The sequence below is a fragment of the Gouania willdenowi genome, chromosome 21 (genome assembly GCF_900634775.1).
Source record: "Gouania willdenowi chromosome 21, fGouWil2.1, whole genome shotgun sequence".
Lineage (NCBI taxonomy): Eukaryota > Metazoa > Chordata > Actinopteri > Blenniiformes > Gobiesocidae > Gouania > Gouania willdenowi.
In genome coordinates this window covers 36309996-36331819 of record NC_041064.1, presented here as the reverse complement: position 1 = coordinate 36331819, position 21824 = coordinate 36309996, and the positions used below count along the sequence as shown (strand labels likewise).

General features: G+C 37.3%; 1 protein-coding gene across 1 annotated transcript in view; it reads right to left on the bottom strand.

Moving 5' to 3' along the window:
- The window catches only part of itgb2 (integrin, beta 2), a 29791-nt gene extending 8245 nt beyond the window's left edge, over positions 1-21546 (bottom strand). The window contains exons 1-11 of the mRNA XM_028435971.1: positions 21381-21546; positions 16384-16435; positions 15984-16081; positions 12942-13137; positions 12592-12762; positions 10975-11216; positions 10034-10192; positions 4886-4981; positions 4701-4790; positions 4492-4629; positions 2321-2511 (exon numbers count right to left, since the gene is read on the bottom strand). Coding sequence (XP_028291772.1) covers positions 2321-2511; positions 4492-4629; positions 4701-4790; positions 4886-4981; positions 10034-10192; positions 10975-11216; positions 12592-12762; positions 12942-13137; positions 15984-16081; positions 16384-16432 — 1430 coding nt within the window. The 5' untranslated portion in view covers positions 16433-16435; positions 21381-21546. The remainder of the gene's footprint in view (positions 1-2320; positions 2512-4491; positions 4630-4700; positions 4791-4885; positions 4982-10033; positions 10193-10974; positions 11217-12591; positions 12763-12941; positions 13138-15983; positions 16082-16383; positions 16436-21380) is intronic.
- Between the last annotated feature and the right edge of the window lie 278 nt (positions 21547-21824).

Here is a 21824-nt window from a genome sequence, read left to right as displayed (position 1 = left end):
GTAACTTTATACTCGCAATTTCAACTTTCATCTCGACATTTTGACCTTATTTTATATTTGCCCAAAATAATTTTCTCCCTCAAAATTGTCCCTAATAAAGTTTCTGTAGATTTGACTTAATTAGCAAACCTTTGACTTTAATCAGGATACTGTATTTTGAGTTTATTTTCAAAATTTCTACCCTAATCTTGTCTTCTTTACTTTAATCTCGACATTTCGACTTTGTTCTTGATTTGACCGAAATTATTTTCTCCGCCCTAATCCTCTAGATTTCTAATGCCAATATCTGATTGGTAAAGCCCTAGTGACCATCACTGTCTCTATAAAACCATGATGCTCATCTTCAAAGAAACACCTTAGAGTAGATATAGGCAATTGGTGGCCCTAATTTTGTGCGGCCCCCAAAACAAATCCCCAAAAATTGTAATTCAAGAAGTTGGAAGGAATATAAAGCCCAACATAATACACAAAATAACTCCAAAAATACACAAATCTACAACAAATTGCATAAAGTACACAAAAACACAAAATGACAGAAAACACAAAATGACAAGTTATATGAGAAATAGGAGACAATATGTTGACTTCGAACAAAACATATCAATAAGCCAAACCATACAATGTGGTGTGCCACAGGGTTTGATTTTAGGGCCAAAACTGTTCATTCTATATAAAAATGACATTTTCAAAGTCTCAAATTGCCTCAAACTAACGCTGTTTGCAGATGACACAACCATCCTATGTTCAGGTAAAGACATTAAAACTCTAATAGAAACGACGAATGAGGAACTATCAAAGATCCAAACATGGCTCAATGTAAATAAACTAGCCCTAAACGTCAGCAAAACAAAAGTCATCAGTTTTGGAAATAAAAAAATAACAGAAAACATTATACTGAAACTAGACACGGACATAATTGAACAAGTAAAAGAATATAGAGCACTAGGAGTGTGGATAGATGAGAAACTGACCTGGAAAAAGCACATACAAGTAGTTAAAAACAAAGTTGCCAAAAGCAGCTACATCCTATAGAAATTACAACAAATACTACAAACCACATCACTGAAGATATTCTATTCTTCCCTTATTGGGTCACATTTAAATTACTGCTCAGAAATCTGGGGAAACACCTACAAAACGTATCTTGAACCTTTATTTAAACTTAAAAAAAAAGCAATTAGAATTCTATGTAAAGCACCACACAACACACACACAAATGAACTATTTGAAAAGGCCAAATACCTAAAACTGCAAAAAATAATACACTACAACACACAAATTCTCGCATTTAGGGCCTCACTTAAAACACTCCCATACCAAATACAAAAACGTTTCATATACAAACAAACTGCTTATGAACTAAGACATAATAATGTGTTTATACAAAAAAGGGTTAAATCTAACATTGGAAAATACAGCGCTGTAAATAGAGCTATTAACAGCTGGAATAACCTTGATGTAGAGACAAAACAAGCTGCAAACTTGACTAGATATAAAGAAAAAACTCGGAACACATTCTTACACGAATACGAGATCAACACATCAACAAGATGGAACTTATCAACTGGTTAATGAACACAATCGACTCAATCTTCACGAACAGAAGATCACAACAAGACGAACCAGCGTGTCCAAAAGAGAAGATGAACTTTTCTTTTGAATAACGATGGAGAGGAGGAGGAATGAAAAAAGACAACACTGACTACAGAGAATACATCCTACATAAAAAAGGACAAAAAAAAGAAATGAAATTGTGTTCAGAACAACCAAAGACTGTTTGACCAGAGAGACAAGCTTTGATGTAAATGTTCTGTGTTCAAAAAAGGGGACGGGACTTAAATAAGCAAACTGCTTCTATCGTCTCCTTTTTCGGCATGGACAAAACAAAACAAAACAACAAAGACAGACACAACAGCCCCTAAAACAAACAAAATGATGACAAAAACACAAACACATGACAGAAAAGCTCCAAAGACACACAAACTGACAACAAAGTTACACAAAATGAAAATACTGAAACAACCAAAATACAGAAAGTGAGCCCAAAAACATACCAATCGACAACATACTTGCATAAAATCACAGAAAAACACACAAAATTAGAACACAAAAAGTAACAAAAACACACATAATGACTAAAAACTGCCAAAACTACAATAAAGACAAAACCCTTTCCCCCCACTGTATTACTGTATTATCAATCATTATTCTAATGCTGACATAAATGTTGATAATGTGGTCCTCGGATCTGATATAAGTACATATTGTGATAGAGTGGTCCATCCCTGCTATCCTGGTCTAATGGATGGTGAGAAGTTACCTGCAGATACCACAGTCCACACTTCCTTTGTCGCTGCAGTGCTGGTGGACGCTGTCAACAGAGCGTGCACACTCACACTCACACACAGGAGTTATCGTCACCGTCAGCGTGTCTTTGATGCCTTGAGGTCTGATGGTGAAAGACTGGGTCTTGATGCATGAGTCAGCAGTTACAGTAACGTTAAAGGAAATCTGAAAAGGACAGAGTGGAAACTTATGATTCAGCACAATGGGTGTAGTTTGGTTTGCCACGTAGACTTTACGAATATTTTTTTTTTCAAAACAATGTAATCTATCTTTTTTTTTTTACTACTTTATTTACATCTAACACATCAATTCACATTCATATCAATCTCTAGATTTTGTGTTAGCTGCAGATATGGATTATTATTATTATTATTATTATTATTATTATTATAATGATTATTATTATTATTATTGTTTTTTTATCAATATATTATTATTACTTTACTGTGAGTATTTAATTAAAGTATGATTTCGTTGCTGCTATTACACAGAGTAATCGATCTTTACAAACATGTCATTTGGTATTTTTAAATTAATTGTTTCTTATTAATCTTTTAATTATACTGCCTCAAAACCTGTTTTCCAAACATTTATTTCAGAATTTTAATACTATATGACTTCATCAAGTTCTCAGAAAAAAACAAAGCTTTAAAGACTGTTCAAATAATACATAAACATCTATTCAATGTGACACTGCAGGGAGGGTAGTTACACAATTTAGTACATGAAGTATTTGTGCCCCCAGGGGGAGCTGTTACCCTGCAACAGTAAAGCATTCGTCTCATGGTGGTTTTTACTTTTTGTCTTTTGAAAAAAAAAATAACAATTAACAACACCATCAAAACAGTCACATATTTACACATGTACTAATAAAATACACCTCCTCTGCCCCAACGGACCCACCGGTGGGGGCAGCTCAAGCTTCTGTGATTCTCACAGGTCTTAATTATAAAGAATAAACTAAATCATACATTCTATACCTCTCCATAATCCTTAGAAACGATAAAAGCTAAAACTGTATCGAACACAAATTCAGAAAAAAAGACCACAGGACACACACCAGGACATTATGTTCAAAGAGGGAAAAGTCGACAAGTCAACAAACTCTGCCTTTTTCTACTGGTGTGAGTCACAAAATAAACACGGATCTCAATAACAAGAGCCTACGTGAAACTACAGGCTGAGCTGAATCCAGTGGTATAAAGGTCGGGTATGTTACGTACCAAAACAACGCCACAAAATTAGAAAATACATAGCGGAAAAAGTTAGCAATGATGACATCTGAGCACTTCTGAGTCGCATAGCGCTCGTGCATAGAATGGCAGGTCCCTCGTTTACCCAGCTCTGATTGGACAGGGCTAAAGCCATTTTTTGATACCAATTTCTACAGGCTCTCATCTTTACAACGCTGTGTCAATCATTCTGATTGGTCAATGCATTGCTGAATTAGACACATGCGTAACAGCATCAAAGAGTGGAACAGCAGAGGCCTAAATAAAATGTGTTTATTTCATGCCAAATTGCAACACCTAGTGGTTAAACATCAGACTAACAATGATTGAAATCAATTTGACTGACATATTACAGTTATAAACTTGTTCCCAAACTTGTGGAAAACTTTGGCACAGCTGTCGCACAGTGGGCTTCTACCTGAACTGTTTTGTATAAAAACATGTGTATCTTTGACCTAATCTAGTTTATTATTATCACCTAACTTGCTGTAGTTGATGTCCATACGTTAGTTCAATTATTTCTGCTTTTATAGCCTTCGATAATGAGAATTGGCTTTATATTTTATGTAAATCTAAAAAACTTTTTGGGGGGCAGACTTCTGTATTTAAAACATGATTTATTGTCAGTGTCTTATATTTCCAAAATTTCACATCTACTGAACAAAAATTAGCCAAGTAGGTCATGTAGAACCTTAGAAAAACTTATTTGTTATAGGTATTGGATTTTCGGAGAAAAGTGGCTGGGGCTTAAGAGGTTAACAAACGTCGTATGGTCGGTTTACATTCAAATATTACGTCCCAGGAGCTGTGTCGCAAAGATTGCGATCGAAGGAAGTGACGTAGTCTGTGCGCATGGGTTGAAAGGATCTGAAAGGATCAGGCACTGACGCTAAAAACTAAATGTGAGCTCTACCATTTCTCCCACAGGCACTTTGTCACAGACGCCCTCGCTGTATCCGGCCGGTCCTGGGTTGTTACATATCGGAGTGTAGAGCACGCGCACATCGTTGGGAATGTTGTCATGACTCACTGTGACTTTAGAGGAGAGCTTCTGTAATGGAAGAAGACAAAATTCACACAAATTACAGTGAACCAGCGACATGACGATAGTGATGGACTCACATTGTACGCATTCTCAATCAGCTGAACCACATTTCTGGAATCTGATGAGAGAATTCCCACCTCGGATTTAGGAATCATCTCAGACAGTTCCTAATAAGAAAGAATGGAAAAAAAAGTAAAAGTCCTTTTTTTTATTAAAATATAAAATAAAATAAAAACCTAATCAAATCGTGGGTTTGTGTTACCTTATAGACTTTCTCCACATTCTGTGTGACTGCAAATATGGGCTGGATGTTGTTTTTTTCCAGCATCGTTGCTAGTTGTCCAACAGACGGATAATCCTGTTTGAGTCAGTAATCAGATTACATTAGCTGGCTTTTTGCTCTTCTTCATCAACAGATACATTCAACAATATTCTACTTCCATGTTATACCATCGCCTCATTTGTGTTCACAATTGGTGACCAAATATGGGGCGGCGATTGTAAAGTTGCACATGCTAAACAAACAGCAACATTTAGCAACAAACCACATTAAAAAAGGTAGGTGAATTTTTTTCAATGTTACATTTGACAAGATTTAAAGCAATTTTTTTTTAAATTTGTGATGTTGACTTTTTTCATTAAAAAATATAAATGTTAAATGTAAATCTGAATGCTAAATCTAATTCTAGATGTTAAATATTAAGTCTAAATCTAATTGTCAAATCTAAATGCTAAATCTGAATGCTAAATGTTGAATCTAAATATTAAATGTTGACTAAATGTTAAATCTAAATGTTAAATGAATAGAATAGAATAGAATAGAATAGAATAGAATAGAATAGAATATCCTTTTATTCTCCTTGTACAGGGTACAACAAAATTTGAGTGCAACTCCAAGGTGCCAGTGGGAGAAGAAAATAAATATAAAACACAGCAAAAACAATAAAAAATTTAAATATGACACAATAAAATGTTCTGACAAATACCCAGATAAATACACAGATAGCAGCTTGAATGTACAGATCGACAATAGCAACAAGGTGTTTTATTGCACAAGATGAATATGATCAGTTTGAGTGAGCGATGTGAGCGGATTTGTTTGTTTCAGTGAAAGAAGCTTTCCCTGAGTCTGTTTGTCCTGGTTTTGTGTGACCTGTACCGTCGGCCCAATGGTAACAGGTCAAACAAGTGAAAACTGGGGTGGGAGGAGTCCTAGATGATGTTGCCTGCTCTGCTGAGGTAGCGAGAGTTAGCAATGTCGTCCAGGCTGGGCAGAGAGCAGCCAGTGATCTTCTGGGCTGTGTACACAGTAAACGCGATCACTCTGTATGAAAAGACTGTGGATGCTCGTTCTCCTCAATGAGCTTTTATTTTGGTACTTCCGGTGAATTTGCATGTTAGCTAAATATTGAGTTTGACTCATGACATAAGTCAAACTCATGTCATGAGTTTACGATTACTATTACTATTGATGTGTTGTTGATTACTATTGCAACAACACATCATCAGTAAAACTAGAGTTTTACTGATGATGTGTTGTTGCAATAGTTGCGAAAAGTTGTTTATTTTAGAATGTGCAACTTTACAATTGACGCCCCAAATTATTATTATCATTGTTATTATTATTATTACAGCTGTATTCAACCAAGAATGGTGACCTTGTATGACTGTGAGCTAATAGCAACATTAGCATGGCAGTCAGACAAATTCATTCATTTCTGTATGAATGCTCCAACCCCATTGGATTCTATAATGCAGTGATTCTCAACTGGTGGGTCGGGATCCAAAAGTGGGTCGCGGACCTGAACTGGGTGGGTCGCGGACAGGTGGTCAAAAATAAATATATACTTAATGTCTCTCAAGTTGGACTTGTTTTTCATTTTAAAAGAAACCTTTTTTTTAACAGGCATGCTGTGAAATGCATGTTTCACAGGAAAATATACGTAATCTTTTTCAAAACATAAATCTATATGTGTAATTTTAACAGCTGTTTTTGAAAAACTAAATGTGGTCTGATGAATTGGGTCACAAATTAATGACCGTGGCAAAATGTGGGTCCCAGGGTGAAACCAGTTGAGAACCCCTGCTCTAATGCAGTGGTTCGCAACAATTTGAGCCCATTTTTGCTTTTTTTAAAAAAAATTTTTTAATCCTTTTTCTGCAACTACACCAAAATTTCCATATTTTAACCTATTTTCATCACTTTTTCTTGCCATATTTTTGCTCCTTTTAATGCATTTTTACTACATTACTGCAGTTTCTGACACTTCTACATCACATTTCAATGACTTTTCTGCACATTTTTCCACTTTCCAGGCATTTTCAGCACTTATAAACATTTCCCACCACTTTTCCAGCTAATTTCACATATGTTGACCCATTATTGTCACTTTTGACCTATTTTCACCATATTTCATCCTTATCTTTTGCTAATTTATCCACATTCACAATGTTTCATGCCCATTATTTGCCAGTTTAAACTAATTGTTCCTAGTTTTTGAAGAACTTTAACCCGCCCTCTCTCCTCCCACTTCACTTTTAAGCCATTATTGACACTTTTATTTCCATTTTTACCACTCTTTGCTACTTTTAACCAATTTCTGTGGTTTTTAAAATCCCATTTCACCACCTTTTCTACCATTTTTGGTCACTTTGAACCCATTTTTATTTGTGATTAAAACCAGGATTTCCATCTTTAAGATGACTATAATAATAATTAAAGCCGCGAGCGGCGTCATAGGGTCCGATGAAGCGGCCGGGGGCGGTAACCCACGGTCACGTATACCACTGTTGGGGATTTGGGAATTGGCCTGGAGTTGTAAGCGTTTTCGTATAACGGCGTAGTTATGGCGAAGGATTTTCCTGTGTCATGATAGGCCCCTCCCACTTTTCACAGCCATCTCTATTTGCCATAGCAATGTGCGTCCATCTAATAAGATTCATCCTACAGTGTTTTGAAGTCAACACGACATGTCGTCTTGCCGCTAGAGCTGCTGGCGTAGGACGGCCAAAGAAGCGGCGCCCTCTGAGAGCGCAAGGCATTGTGGGTGTTTTTGGTTATCGTTTGTTGTTTGGGGCTGTACGGTCAACATGTGTATCAAATATGAAGCAGTTTGAACTTTGCATTCTGGAGTTGTAAGCGTTTTCGTATAACGGCGTAGTTATGGCGAAGGATTTTCCTGTGTCATGATAGGCCCCTCCCACTTTTCACAGCCTGCTCTATTTGCCATAGCAATGTGTTTCCATCTAATAAGATTCATCCTACAGTGTTTTGAAGTCAACACGACATGTCGTCTTGCCGCTAGAGCTGCTGGCGTAGGACGGCCAAAGAAGCGGCGCCCTCTGAGAGCGCAAGGCATTGTGGGTGTTTTTGGTTATCGTTTGTTGTTTGGGGCTGTACGGTCATCATGTGTATCAAATATGAAGCAGTTTGAACTTTGCACTCTAGAGTTATAAGCGTTTTCGTACAACGGCGGAGTTATGGCGAGGGATTTTCCAGTGATTATAGGCCCCTCCCACTGGCCATGATGGGTAATTTGGTCATCGAGCGTTGTTCATGGATGGACAATCATTGTGTGTATCAAATATGAAGCAGTTTGAACTTTGCATTGGAGCGGTATAAGCATTTTCCTATTATAGCGTGTTGATGGCAAAGAATTTTCCAGTGACATTTTAGGCCCCTCCCACTGACCACAGTCTGTTGTTTCTTCAATAGGAATTTGCTCCCCTCTGTGTAGGTTCATCCTACAGTGTTTTGAAGTCAACACGACATATCGTCTGTCCGCTACAGCTGCTCGTGTAGGACGACCACAGAAGCGGCGCCCTCTGAGAACGCAAGGCATTGTGGGTAAATTGGTTATCGTTTGTTGTTTAGCTCTGGACAGTGATCGTGTGTATAAAAAATTAAGCAGTTTGAACTTTGCACTCTAGAGTTATAAGCGTTTTCGTATAACGGCGTAGTTATGGGGAGGGATTTTCGTGTGTCATTATAGGCCCCTCCCACTGGCCATGATGGGTAATTTGGTCATCGAGCGTTGTTTATTGATGGACAATCATCGTGTGTATCAAATATGAAGCAGTTTGAACTTTGCATTGAAGCGTTATAAGCATTTTCCTATTATAGCGTGCTGATGGCGAAGGATTCTCCCGTGTCATTATAGGCCCCTCCCACTGATCACAGCCTTTTTTTTCTTCCATAGCAATTTGCTACCCTCTGTGTAGGTTCATCCTACAGTGTTTTGAAGTCAACACGACATATCGTCTGTCCGCTACAGCTGCTCGTGTTGGACGACCACAGAAGTGGCGCCCTCTGAGAACGCAAGGCATTATGGGTAAATTGGTTCTCGAGTTTTGTTTATGGCTGTACGGTCATCATGTGTATCAAATATGAAGCAGTTTGAACTTTGCATTCTAGAGTTATAAGCTTTTTCCTAGAACGGCGTCCTGTAAATGCTAACCGTGTACATGACCTCAAATGACACCGGTCGAAAACACAAGGCATGATGGGAAATGTTTCAAAGCAGTCATGACCAAGCTTGGGCACATGTCCTTTGTGTGAAATTTGAAGCTGATCAAAGTTTGTGTGTCAGAGTTATGGAGATTTAGACATTTCTGCGTGCTAACAAAAATTAGCATCGCATTTTTGTGGCGGCGCCACGACCAAACCGTGACAGATACGAAAATTCTTTCGATAACTTTTCATCTTCAATGGGTCCTATGTGGTGTTGCCAAGTTTTAAGCGAATCGGATGAATCCCCTCAGACTAGATAGCGCAGATGCGTTTCGAGGGAGAAACGTCATTTTTGACCTTTGACCCAAGATGGCTGACTTCCTGTTTGGTTTTGGGCGGGGTCACAATGTAACTTTTTGCTCATTCTGGGGCGAAGACTACATGTGGCGATTTTCGTGCAAATCGGTCAGACCTGGCGGTCGTGTGGTTCCATCGTTTGTTTTGTCCATTTTTTTTCACGCCACCAAATTATCAAATTTTTCGCCAGGCCTGATGTGCGTGCAAATTTCGGTGAGTTTTCGGGCATTTTTAGGGGGTCGAATTAGCGATCAAAGGCGGACGGGGTATAATAATAATAGGAAATAAAAGCGAAAACAATAGGTTCCTCTGTCCCATTCTGGGACATCGGAACCTAATAAATCTTCCTGGATAACAATGGATATTATTCAGATAAATAAATAAATGTGGTTATCACAGATTCATAGAAGAACAGATCAACATTTTGCTGACTTTATGGATGGACCCCAAAAATCTCTCCACTTTATTATTTTGGGGGTCGAGGCTGAAAAGGTTGAAACCCACTGTTTTAAAGGTCTTTGGCCTTGAGGTCTCAGAGGCTGCATGCTAAGCTAAGCTAGCTGCTAGCAGGTGAGCCTATAGGAGCTTTTTGTGCGTGCGTACCATCTCATTGCTCTTGGTATAAAGCTGGCCCCCCATGTGGCACTGTTCATCGTTTGGTTCCAGGATTCCTGCCAGTTTCCCGTCACCGGCCGTGTGAAATCCAGCGTCCGTCGTCAGCACGAGAAGTCGAGTGCTGCTGTTCCTCCAACCAATCTCATTCTAAACAAGGAATATGGAAGAAAATCTACATTTATACATATAAATATGTAGAAATGATCACGTGCTAGTAAATCATATCTAAGTTTAAATGTAATCACGTGAGAGGGAAACTGTAGGAAACTCAGGATGGATAGATTATTAAATAACCATCAGAATAATTACAGAGAACTATTCATTTTTCATTGAACTATTGCTTAAAATTGACATACATACTGGTATTGGTACTCAAATTACAGTTAGTTACCTTTACTTGTTCTCACAAGCTTTAAAAAAATGAAATAAATTGTATTTCATACCATTTTGTACTGAATTTTTAAATTATTGATATAGTGATATATCACAATGTACAGTATATCATATTGTTTAGCATCGGGATATATATCGTATTGTGACATGCAAATTGTAAATCGTATTGCATCAAAACATCAGATTCACGGCAGTGTATACCCATGTTGATACCAACCAATCACAAGCCTCTTCTTCTATGAAAATAAATCAAATCAACTCCCATTCAAGTAAATAATATAATATATATAATACATTTACATCAGTTTTACTGTGTTTTGGACTAAATGCTGGGATTCATTGGGTTGATTAAATACATGGATTCATTACTCATCAGTTTTGCATTATTGTCTATGTTACACACATTCTTTTCTTTTGCCCCCCAGAAAGAATGTCAAACTCCACCTATGACATGCACAGTTGTGTATTTGACGTCCCATGTGTGATTTTTGTGTTTATGTTGCACAGTTGTGTATCATTTCACTTGATGCTTTCACCCTGCAAACAGCCGCCTGCATCATGGCATCCAGACTTCCTTCTGGGGGGTCCAGGTTCCCAGAAATGTACTGTTGGGACACTTGGTTCCTGAATTCAGCCTCGCTGTCGGTCATACTGAGCACGTGTCTGTAGCCAAAGGCAGCCTGACACTGCTGGTCGTTCTCATCACACGGCTTCTCCAGCTTCTTCTTGTTGGTGTTGGTGTACGGAAGCACAGTCTTATCAACAAATGCACCGAAGCCTGGAAATACGAGGAAATCCCGTTAGAGAACAGAGTCAAACATGTTTATGACCTATTTATCACTTATTTCTCATCAATTAATTTGATCCAGTTTTGAACTTTTTAATTGATGTGGAAGCGAAGGAAAAAGCATCATTAAATGTCAAAGGTGTGTTAAAGAACACTATTATTTCAATTTATTGAATTTTTCTATAATTCTTTTTTTTAACCTTGTCTGCGCATGCTGTCGAAGGCCAACACTACATGTTGTGCAATCTTTTCACGACAGCAATGCATGTTTTATTAATTGCAATTAAATACATAAACGGAGAGTGTTAAATATTACATTTCTCATCAACTTCCTGACAGACAGAGCTGTTGTTAGCAGCAGAAATGAGCCATGGCTGAGTAGTTAGGTGTTGGAAGTGCACAAATATGGTTAGCAACTGTGATGTAAGCTGCGTGAAAGGATGTCTGTTCATTGATTGGATGATGCTCCACTACCTCTGCGTAGCGCCCTATCCAACAGCTAAGTTCTCCTAACAGAGGAAATAAGAAGAACAATGTAGTGGGGGTGTGGTTAGTGCCATGACACCCCCCATAGTATCCCCTGGAAGTAGAAATGCAGTAGTGCTCTGAACAAGTACGTTTACAAGCTGCATTCAACCACTTTCTGTGAAAGAATTCTGTCAGACTTTGGCTTGGTGCACATTAGCTTAGCCCATTAGCTTAGCCCATTAGCTTAGCCCATTAGCTTAGCCCATTAGCTTAGCCCACAGATCCCTCCCACAGCAGCTCAGCTTGAAGAAGTCCTCACATAACACCCGATGTGTTGTGAATGTAAATGTTTTGTGTATCTCGTACTGATATTATGGAGCCAACGTCTGGATAACTCTGACTTAGTGTCGTTATTTGGTTCAGAGACGCTAAAGACATGTTTCCGTGGGTTTTTTTTTCTTGTTGTCATAGCAACCATTAGCTTTACACTTCGCCATTGTTCAGAAACTGTATACCAACGGAACACTGTTGCCTAGCAACAGCTGACAGGAATCAACCAATGTGTGTCATTATTGTGACCAAAATGGCGGCTCTCCATAGTTTATGATCTCAAGTATAAAATAGTTCTAAAAAGTCATTTTAATGTGTTTTTTTTTATTTTTTAAAGAGGTGCACATATTTTGTTTATTGGTAATACATTAAACACATTTTTGTAATAAATATTTACACTGCAGGTACCCTTTAATAAAAATGTATTTGACTTTGAACTTTGGATGAGCTTTTCAGGTTTCAGACTAGATACAAATCAGACCTATTGCGAGACGTCTCGTGACGGTTTGATATCATCACAGCCCTGATTATTAACCTTGTTGATTATAAACAGTCGTTGTTTAATTACCGATTCGAGCATGTTTCGTGACTTTTTTCAGTACGGCGAGGAGATCCTTCCCCAACTCTTTAACGTTTGCCAGGTCGTCTTTCATGGAGTAGGATAGATCCATCAGGTAGTAGAGATCCACTGGATATCCAACAGCTCGTTTAAAGGAAACTTTGAATGTGGCTGGAAGGCCTGGAACACACACGCACACACACACACACACGCAAACACACGCACACACACACACACACACACACACACACACACACACACACACACACACACACACACACACACACACAGAAATAATGAAGCATCATAACAGCATTGTTAGCATCTTTCGCTAGCATCTGTGTCCTGATGGTTCCGACCTGGTCGCAGCTTTAGGTTGATCCTTTGGGGTCTCATTTGGACCGGCTCCCGACCTTCAGGGGACAGGGCCTGGTTCGCAGTGATGTCGATGTCGTTCTTAGGAGAGATCACGTCCTCCATCCTACAGCCTCTCTCCATCAGCTCTTCTACAGTGTCGCAGCGCACGGCCTCCTGCTCACCTGCTTTGGTGAAGTTCTCCAGGAAACAAATAGTGCCCACGTCACTAACAGTAAGACCAAAAATCACCAATGATAATCAAACAATATCGATCATTTCCATAGAAACAAGCTTGATGCTAAACCTTTGCCAGTGGTCCGTTCACTACAGTTTACGATTCTTTGTTCCATAGAATATAATAATATTCAAAATGGAAAATGGTGGAAAAGGTGGTGAAATGGGATTTTAAAAACCACAGAAATTGGTAAAAGGTTGAAAATTAGAGAAAAAAAATAGACAGAAAAAGTGTTTAAAAGGGTTTAAAGTATCAATAATGGAACAATGAGTTTAAAACTGGCAAAAAATGGCAAGTTGTGAACGTGGTTAAATTGGCAAAAATAATGATGAAATATGGTGAAAAGAGGTTAAAAGTGACAACAGTGGGTCAACATATGTGACATTAGGTGGAAAAGTGGTGAAAGGGTTTTTAAGTGCTGAACATGTCTGGAGAGTGGAAAAAATGTGTAGAAAAGTCATATAAAATTTGATGTATAAGTGTCAGAAATGGGAGAAATGTAGCAAAAATGCATTAAAAGGAGCAAAAATATAGCAAGAAAAATTGAGAAAAATAGGTTAAAAAATGTTTGGTGTAGTTAAATAAAAATGGTAAAAAACAAACAAATTTCCTTTAAAACACATTAATATATATCCATCATCATTATCATAACAGTAATAGAAGAAGTTTTTCTATATTCTGAGAGAGTAGATGGAGCTGTATTACTATACCACATTTACCTTTTCTATGTGATGGAGTTCCTGAGACATTGGAAGATGAAAATGGAAGAAAAATGAGGACGTACAATATCACACATAACCCCCTTCGCTCAGTTGTTCATATATTAAAAAGTATTTATCTGATCAAACTAAACATGTACAGTGTGACTATTGAATAATGAAAGAACAATTGGTAAATAATTCCTATTTTTTTGTGGCTGATGTGCGTGGGCCATTGATCCAGCTACATTTTTTCACACCTCACTTGTTTGTTTACAGATGTTTTGCTGCTGAAAACCATATCCGTACTGTTTGTTTTGAGTTCTATCTCATGAGAAACAAACAGCTTTTCCTGTTCAACATGATCATCTCCATCCCAGTGTGTCCCTGTGGGAAAGCAGCCTAACATCACCTGCTGGAGAGGAATGGAAATGAGTGGCCTGAGCTAATAGCCTCAAGATTAATGTTAATTACAGTGAACTGAGTAAAACCTTCAGGATGTGTCTGTTCATAATTAGTGGAGCGTTTGAAACCAGCTAAATGTAGGTCTATTAAATCACTTTCATTTAGAAACTATAGACATAGTGTTTTCTTTAATATTTTGGTTGTAATTCCGAACACGTCCTGCTGATGCTCTACTTCAGGGGTTCTCTACCTTGGGATCTGGACCCCATATGGGGTAGCTGGATACTGGGAGGGGGCCAGATGCCGTCAAGAAGCTAAGAATAATTTTTTTTTACAATTTGAGCTCCTTTTTGCTTATTTTTACCCTTTTTATGCAACTACACCAAACTTCGCTTCTTTTAATGCATGTTTGCGACATTACTCACACTTGTTCAGCACATATAAACCCTTTCCACCACTTTTCCACCTAATGTCACATATGTTGACCCATTATTGTCACTTTTAACCTCTTTTCACCATATTTCATGCTTATTTTTTAGCCAATTTAACCAGATTCCCGATTTGTGTCATGCACAATATTTTAAACTAATTGTTCCAATATTGACACAACCTTTTTTTTTTTTTTTTAACCACTTTTTCTGTCTGCTTTTTCCCACTCTAATTTTCAACTTTTAATCAATTTCTGTAAAAAAATTTTTCCACTTTCAAGACACTTTTCCACCTAATGTCACATTTTTTGACCACTTATTGTCACTTTTAACTTCATTTCACCATATTGCAAGCTTTTTTTTTGCCAAGTTAACTTATGGTTCATACTTTTAAAATTAAATAAAACAAAACCCCCCATTTTGAACCCTTTTTTTTTACCACTTTTTCTTCTTTTAACCAATTTCTGTGGGTTTTAAAATCCCATTTCACCACCTTATTTTTTCTTCTTTTGGTCACTTTGAACCCATTTTATTTCTGATTAAAACCATGATTTCCATCTTTAAGATGACTATAATAATAATAATAATAAACGTTCCTGGATAACAGTGGATATTATTCAGATGAATAAATAAATATGGTTATCACAGATTCATAGAACAATAGACCATCATTTTACTGACTTTATGGATGGACCCCAAAAATCTCTCCCCTTTATTCCCCCTTATAGATGGTCCTGTCTCCACATAACTGTTCTTCAATGTTCATGTCTGTGTTCAACCATCTTTAGCTACAGTGGGGGTCCCCACTCTCTGGGACCTTTATTTTTAAGGGTTGAGAACCACTGGTTTACTTCACACGTTTTCAGAACAGTTGTTTTTGCATCGTTAGGAAGTCGTTCTTCTGTCATCTTTAGAGTCGTCCACCAAACACTGAGGAACACGTGAAGCTAAAAGCTAAAAGCTAATGACCTATTCACATGAATTAAGTGAATCAGCTGAGCTTTGCACATTTATGTTGCTCCACTAATCTCACACAAAACGAAATATATCGCTGCTTAATGGAACGTCTTCATGATTACAGAGCAGTCAATCAAAAATTAATTTTTCTCACTCTTAGCAGATGTGAAACTTTCTTTCCCTTTCATTAGATTTGAGCTGCTGCCTCAGAATTTACATTTCTTTCAAAACAAATGAAGGATAAAGTAGTTGGCTCAGAGTTGTTTTCAGCCGTTCAGCAGAGGGAGTGTGTGTGTGTGTGTGTGTGTGTGTGTTTCTCACCAGCTGTTGGCACCAGGCACAGTACGGCCCAGATGTGATGCAGTCAGCGCATGAGTTGATAACTGTTTTCGAGCACACTTCCTTTTGTTGGCACAGACCTGCACAAAAAGCCACAAAGTCAAACATGAGTGCAAAGAAAAAGAAAAAGACAAAAATCAACTGGAAAAGCTAAACTGATGATGGGAATACGTCTACAAATAATACACAGAATATTCATAAGACTATGCATTTAAAAGTTGTAATAATTTGTATTCATATTTATCATCATTGATGCATTTAGCTTTGAGCACAAATTTTAAATAGATTTGAGTTGGTTTATGTTGAACGTTTAGATTTTCTAAATCATGATGATTATTATTCAGTTTATTATTACACACTGACTGACAAATAACGTACGTACCATCTTTGCTGACCAGCAAAATCAGAAGAACCAGCCTGTAAGAATCCATGTCCTAGTAAAACACACACACACACACACACGCACACACGCACACACACACACACACACACACACACACACACACACACACACACACACACACACACACACACACACACACACACGCACGCACGCACACACACGCACACACACACACGATTGATATTGAAACGTCTGTCAGTCTAACTCAAAAGTAAACCCACAGAACTGAAAAAATGACATGTAGACAGAAAATAAACAAAATTACAACAAAAAACAGACAAAACAAAAACAAAAATATGCAAAAATGACAGGAAAATACACAAAATGATTTCCAAAACTCAGAAACAGATGCAAAATGTCTCTGAATAGACACAAAACATCATCAACCACAACAACAACAACACACAAAGAGCCTGTACTTTAGCATTTCCCTCCCTCCATAGTGGTCAAAAGTTTTCATTACAGTTTTCCAAAATTCATTCCAAAAAATATGAAATAGTTTTCTGCTGCTTTGATTCTAACTTATTACTGTTAGTTTCATGTCACAGATGTTAGTTCTAGGCGTGTAGTAGACGTTTTCAGTGAAATGGTCCCAAACTTTAGGTTGGTTCTTCTTCTGTTGCGTAATTCCTCTTCACAATGTAAACAATGCACTGAAGCAGAAAGAATTTAATATGAATTTATTCAATGATGCGTCGAAACAAATTTTTGTCGTCAACATAATCAATTATGTTACTAATCATTTTTGCTTTATTGTACAACCCCTGGCAAAAATGATGGAATCACCAGTCTTAGAACATGTTCATTCAGTTGTTTAATTTTGTAGAAAATGAGTAGATCACAGACACAAAACTGAAGTCATTCACAATGGCAACGTTCTGGCTTTAAGAAACACTAAAAGAAATCAAGAAAAAAAAAACGTGTGGTAATCAATAACAATTGTTTTCTTAGATCAAGCAGAGGGAAAAAATGATGGAATCACTCAATTTTGAGGGAAAAATTTTGGAATCGTGAAAAACACTAACGCACCAGTAGTACTTTGTTGCACCACCTCTGGCTTTTCTAACAGCTTGCAGCTCTGAGGAGATGGACTTAACGTGTGACAAACAGAACTTTTCATCAAACTGGCTCCAGCTTTCTCTGATTAATGTTGTCAGATTAGTTTAGCAGGACGGAGCCTTGTCATGGACCATTTTCTTGTGTTGGAAGAGGGAAACATCTAAAACAAGCTTGATAGTGGCCCTCGAGGACCGGAATTGGACACCCTTGGTTTAGAAGTACAGAAAAGTTCACATTAGTCTCTTCAGGTGCTCCGTAGATATCTTTCTATTCTGTTTTGGTCATATTTTTCAATCTGTTTTGATTTTTCTATTCTCTATTACGTTTTTTGAAAAATAACGTCACAGTATTTGCAGCGGAACAAATTAGTACATCAACTCCAGGCCCAACACTTCGAGCAATCCGCCATTTTTATTTCTCGCTTTTATTTTGTAGTCCAAGCTCAAGGATGCAGAAGTTATGAGAGGATAAGTCAAAATGTTTGGTTGTTGGATGTAGTAACCCACACGCTTCATTACACCGTCTCCCAGCATCAGAACCTTTTCAAAGTGTCTGGTTGAGTTTTATTTTTTACATAAATGTACCACATCTGTGGATAAGGTCATTATTGTGTGTGTGAAGCACTTCAATGATGACTGCTTCATCAACCTCCACCAGTATAAAGAAGGATTTACAGAAAGACTTTGTCTGATTGAGGGTTCAATTCCTTCTATCTTTGGAGACGATGAACAGAGCACTTCGGTAAGCTGTAAATAACGCTAAAAAGTGATGATAAGACGTCCCTGTCATTGTTTTGTTAGCATTAGCAGTTTCACCATCTTCATATGTTAGCGCTGTGTGCTCGTTTTAGATCCTTGATGATATGGCCTACGTGATTTAATTTAAGTCTAAAGTTTTCATTAGTCATTTCATTTTGACGTTTTTGTCTCCGAAAAGACTGTATTAAAATGCATTTCGTGATGTTAGCTTGGCGCTAGCGTTAGCTTGCCGCTTGTGTTAGCTCACTTGTTAACATCCATATGAAGATGTTGTTCTGCAGGTTCATCATCTTCATTTTCATCTCGCTCCGCCGGGTCCGACTCTGGCTGGAACATGTAAGGCTGGATGGACAAGTCTAACGTTGTTGACATTGTGTAAATAACGTGTGAATAAACATTTTTTGCACCGCTACATAATTGTATCTCTTCTATCAAAGTACAAAAATGGCCGAACAGGGTGGAGTTGAACCGAGTGTCACCTCTACAACCTGGAGAGGGGGCGGGGTATGGAGTGTCTCATTTGCATTTAAAGAGACAGCACCAAAACGAGTTGCTCTCAGAAGCACATCAGAAAAGGGTAGAAAAGGGGTGGAGCTACAATAATGAGGAATTCAGACCCAAGCATTGCAGTTCAGCTTTATATAGACCACAACTGTATGATTTATACTGTATGTAAAAAGGAAGGATTTAAAGGCATGATATGTCTCCTTTAATGAAAAGAATATAGTGTAAAAAATTATATATTCAGTTACAATTATATCAAATAATATTATTAATAATAATTAATATTTTTTAGTTGATGTATTTGTAGTGCTACAAAAAGTCATTTGAATTTGATAACACATTCTTACAACATATCAAATATGCATAATAATCTGACACGTTGGTAGTTAATTAAATATTTCCCCACACAAAGAAAACCAGAATAGTGTTTTTGTTGGTTTAATTATCTTACCAGGGATTTAAAACGTAAGGTTAATCACAGGTGTAAGAAAAGTTTATGGTTGATGAGAGTTTATTTATTTTTAGGTTGATGTATTATTATATCATGATTTTATTTGGTGTCAATGTCATTTATCATTAATATTCTCTGTAAGAAATAACAATTCATTATTTTTCTATTTTCTTATAGCTATATGGAACCATTGCAAATGAGTCAAAGTACCACATGAGGCTCCAGAGCAACAGGTTGCAGACCCCTGTCCTAGGGGTACACATACCCCAGTTTGGGAACCACTAGAACATACAGAAATCATTTTTAACCTAGGGAATATATATATAATATAAAATAAAATAATAATGTATTTATTTATTTAATGTTAACCTATCAGTATGATTTTTGTTAAATCCCATATATAATATGCCTATTTATATTACCTAAATCTACTGTAATAATAAATAAATGATCTTTCATCTGACTTTTGAACCTCCACATCCTAAACATGAAATCAAATCCCAGTAGTTTATTAAATCAATCTAACCATGATGGATGGATGATTATTCATATCTACACTGTTGTTTGACCGTGAGACACTGAAAACTCTCTAAAGTTGGACATTTTTAGGGTTTGAGTCACGCTAATGTGTGTTGGCTCTCTACTCTCCAACAGTCTGTGAAAGCACCACACACACAGCCAAGGAGATCCCACCGCGATGATGTTGCTGGCTTTTGCATTTCCTGCATTTTACTTTGTGTGACGTCTGACGGACATGTTTAGTGTTCTGGTCATTTATGCAAATACGGAACAAACAGTGTTCTGTTTTGGCTCAGTACGGGACGCACCACTTAATGGCCAAATAAGGAACCATTCCGTATTTTAAGGGACGGGTGGCTACCCTACCCCTGACCCTACATAAAGAAGGAAGTAAGTCTGAAAATGTAAGCAAACGTAATCTTTACAGTTCTTGTTGGAAGGATGAACTCAGTCAGTTCTCGATCTCTGCGTGAAGCAAAAGAAGTTTTGACTAAATGTGCTTTGTGATTGTAGGGTTCAGATCCCCAAAGGTTAAAACCAACTGTCCTTCATGTATGAGCAGAACAAAATAAAGGACAAAGATAAAGATAAAGCGACACAGAGCAGAACTGTCGTTGTATGTTTGATTATTGAAAGTCAGCAGGATTTAAACAGAAAGAACAGCTGTTCACTCCTTCTACACAAACTGGTTCATGCAAAAACAAACAGGAAATCATATATTTCAGTCAGATCTTCAGAGTTCTCCTTCAGGAGAGTGGAGCATGTTTCTTATGTTAAATAAACATTCAGGTAAATGCCATAAACTGAAAGAATTAGAAAGCTAAAATAATATTTCTATACTAATGCTGCTAACATAACGCTTAATGAGAGTTAGAGATAGGCACCAGCAGACCTCGTGACCCTGAATAAAGAACAAGAAAGTCAGAAAATGGATGGATGGATATGAGCAAACGTAATCTTGCCAGTTCTTGTAAATCAAGCAGCCAATAGATGAACTCGGTCAGTTCTCGATCTCTGCAGCCAATCCACTGACAGTAGTCAGCTAGTTTAGTGTGTATATGTATAGATTCTGTTTTTTTTAATAGTTTTTGTATACTTGTATACGTATACATTCTGTTTAATTGTTTTTAGTGTGCAATTTATTGTCTTGCAACATGTTTTCCCTCTTCTATCGGTCTGTGGACAGGCCCATGTATATATATATTCATATTTATCCCCTTTGTGGGACAAATAAAGAACTTCTTGTTCTTATTATTCTTATTATAAAAAAGGATGTTTTGACAATACGTGCTCCTTGATTCTTGGGTTCAGATCCCCATAGGTTTGAAACCAACTGTCCTTCATATACGAGCAGAACAAACTATAGGAGAAAAAACCCGAGCTATGATGTCTAAAGTACGAGCTTCATCTCAGACGATATTTGACCAAGATCAGAGCGAAGCGACACAGAGCAGAACTGTTGTGGTATGTTTGATTATTGAAACAAACTGTTAACCTCTGCTACACAAACTAATTCATTGAAAAACATGAAAGGTCAGATCTTCAGAGTTCTCCCTCAGGAGGTCAAAGCATGTTGAGTCACAAATAGTTTCTTATGTTAAACATTCAGATAAAAGCCATGAACTGAAAGAGTTTGATCATAAAATAATGCTAACATTACAACAAAGAGAAAAACAGGCACCAACCTTTTTGTAAACTCAGATCTCACATGTGGAAACAGGTTGAATCTTCAGACGTGTTAAAAACACAAACAAACAGGAGAAATATCTGCACTTTTCTGGTAAACGTCAGTCTATATTTAATGCTGCAAGTTTCCTTATAACACAGGAAGTTCATCTTCCTCTTATTGTCTGACGTAAAGTCCTGACACTCAAGGCGGGCCTGTGGCATAGGCAGTAGAGGCAAATGCTCTGGGTGCTGGCCATAATACTGGGTGCAAAAAAAAATAAAATAAATATATATACAGTATATACAGGTATATATATATATATTCATTTTTTAAAATTAATTAAATAATCAAAGTTCTGATATTTTTAGTATACTTAACTTGATAGTATTATTAAAAATTAGTTAGTCTAGTTTTAATGAAAATAAAAAAAAAAAGTTTTACTCCCGCCCCCTGAATCGAT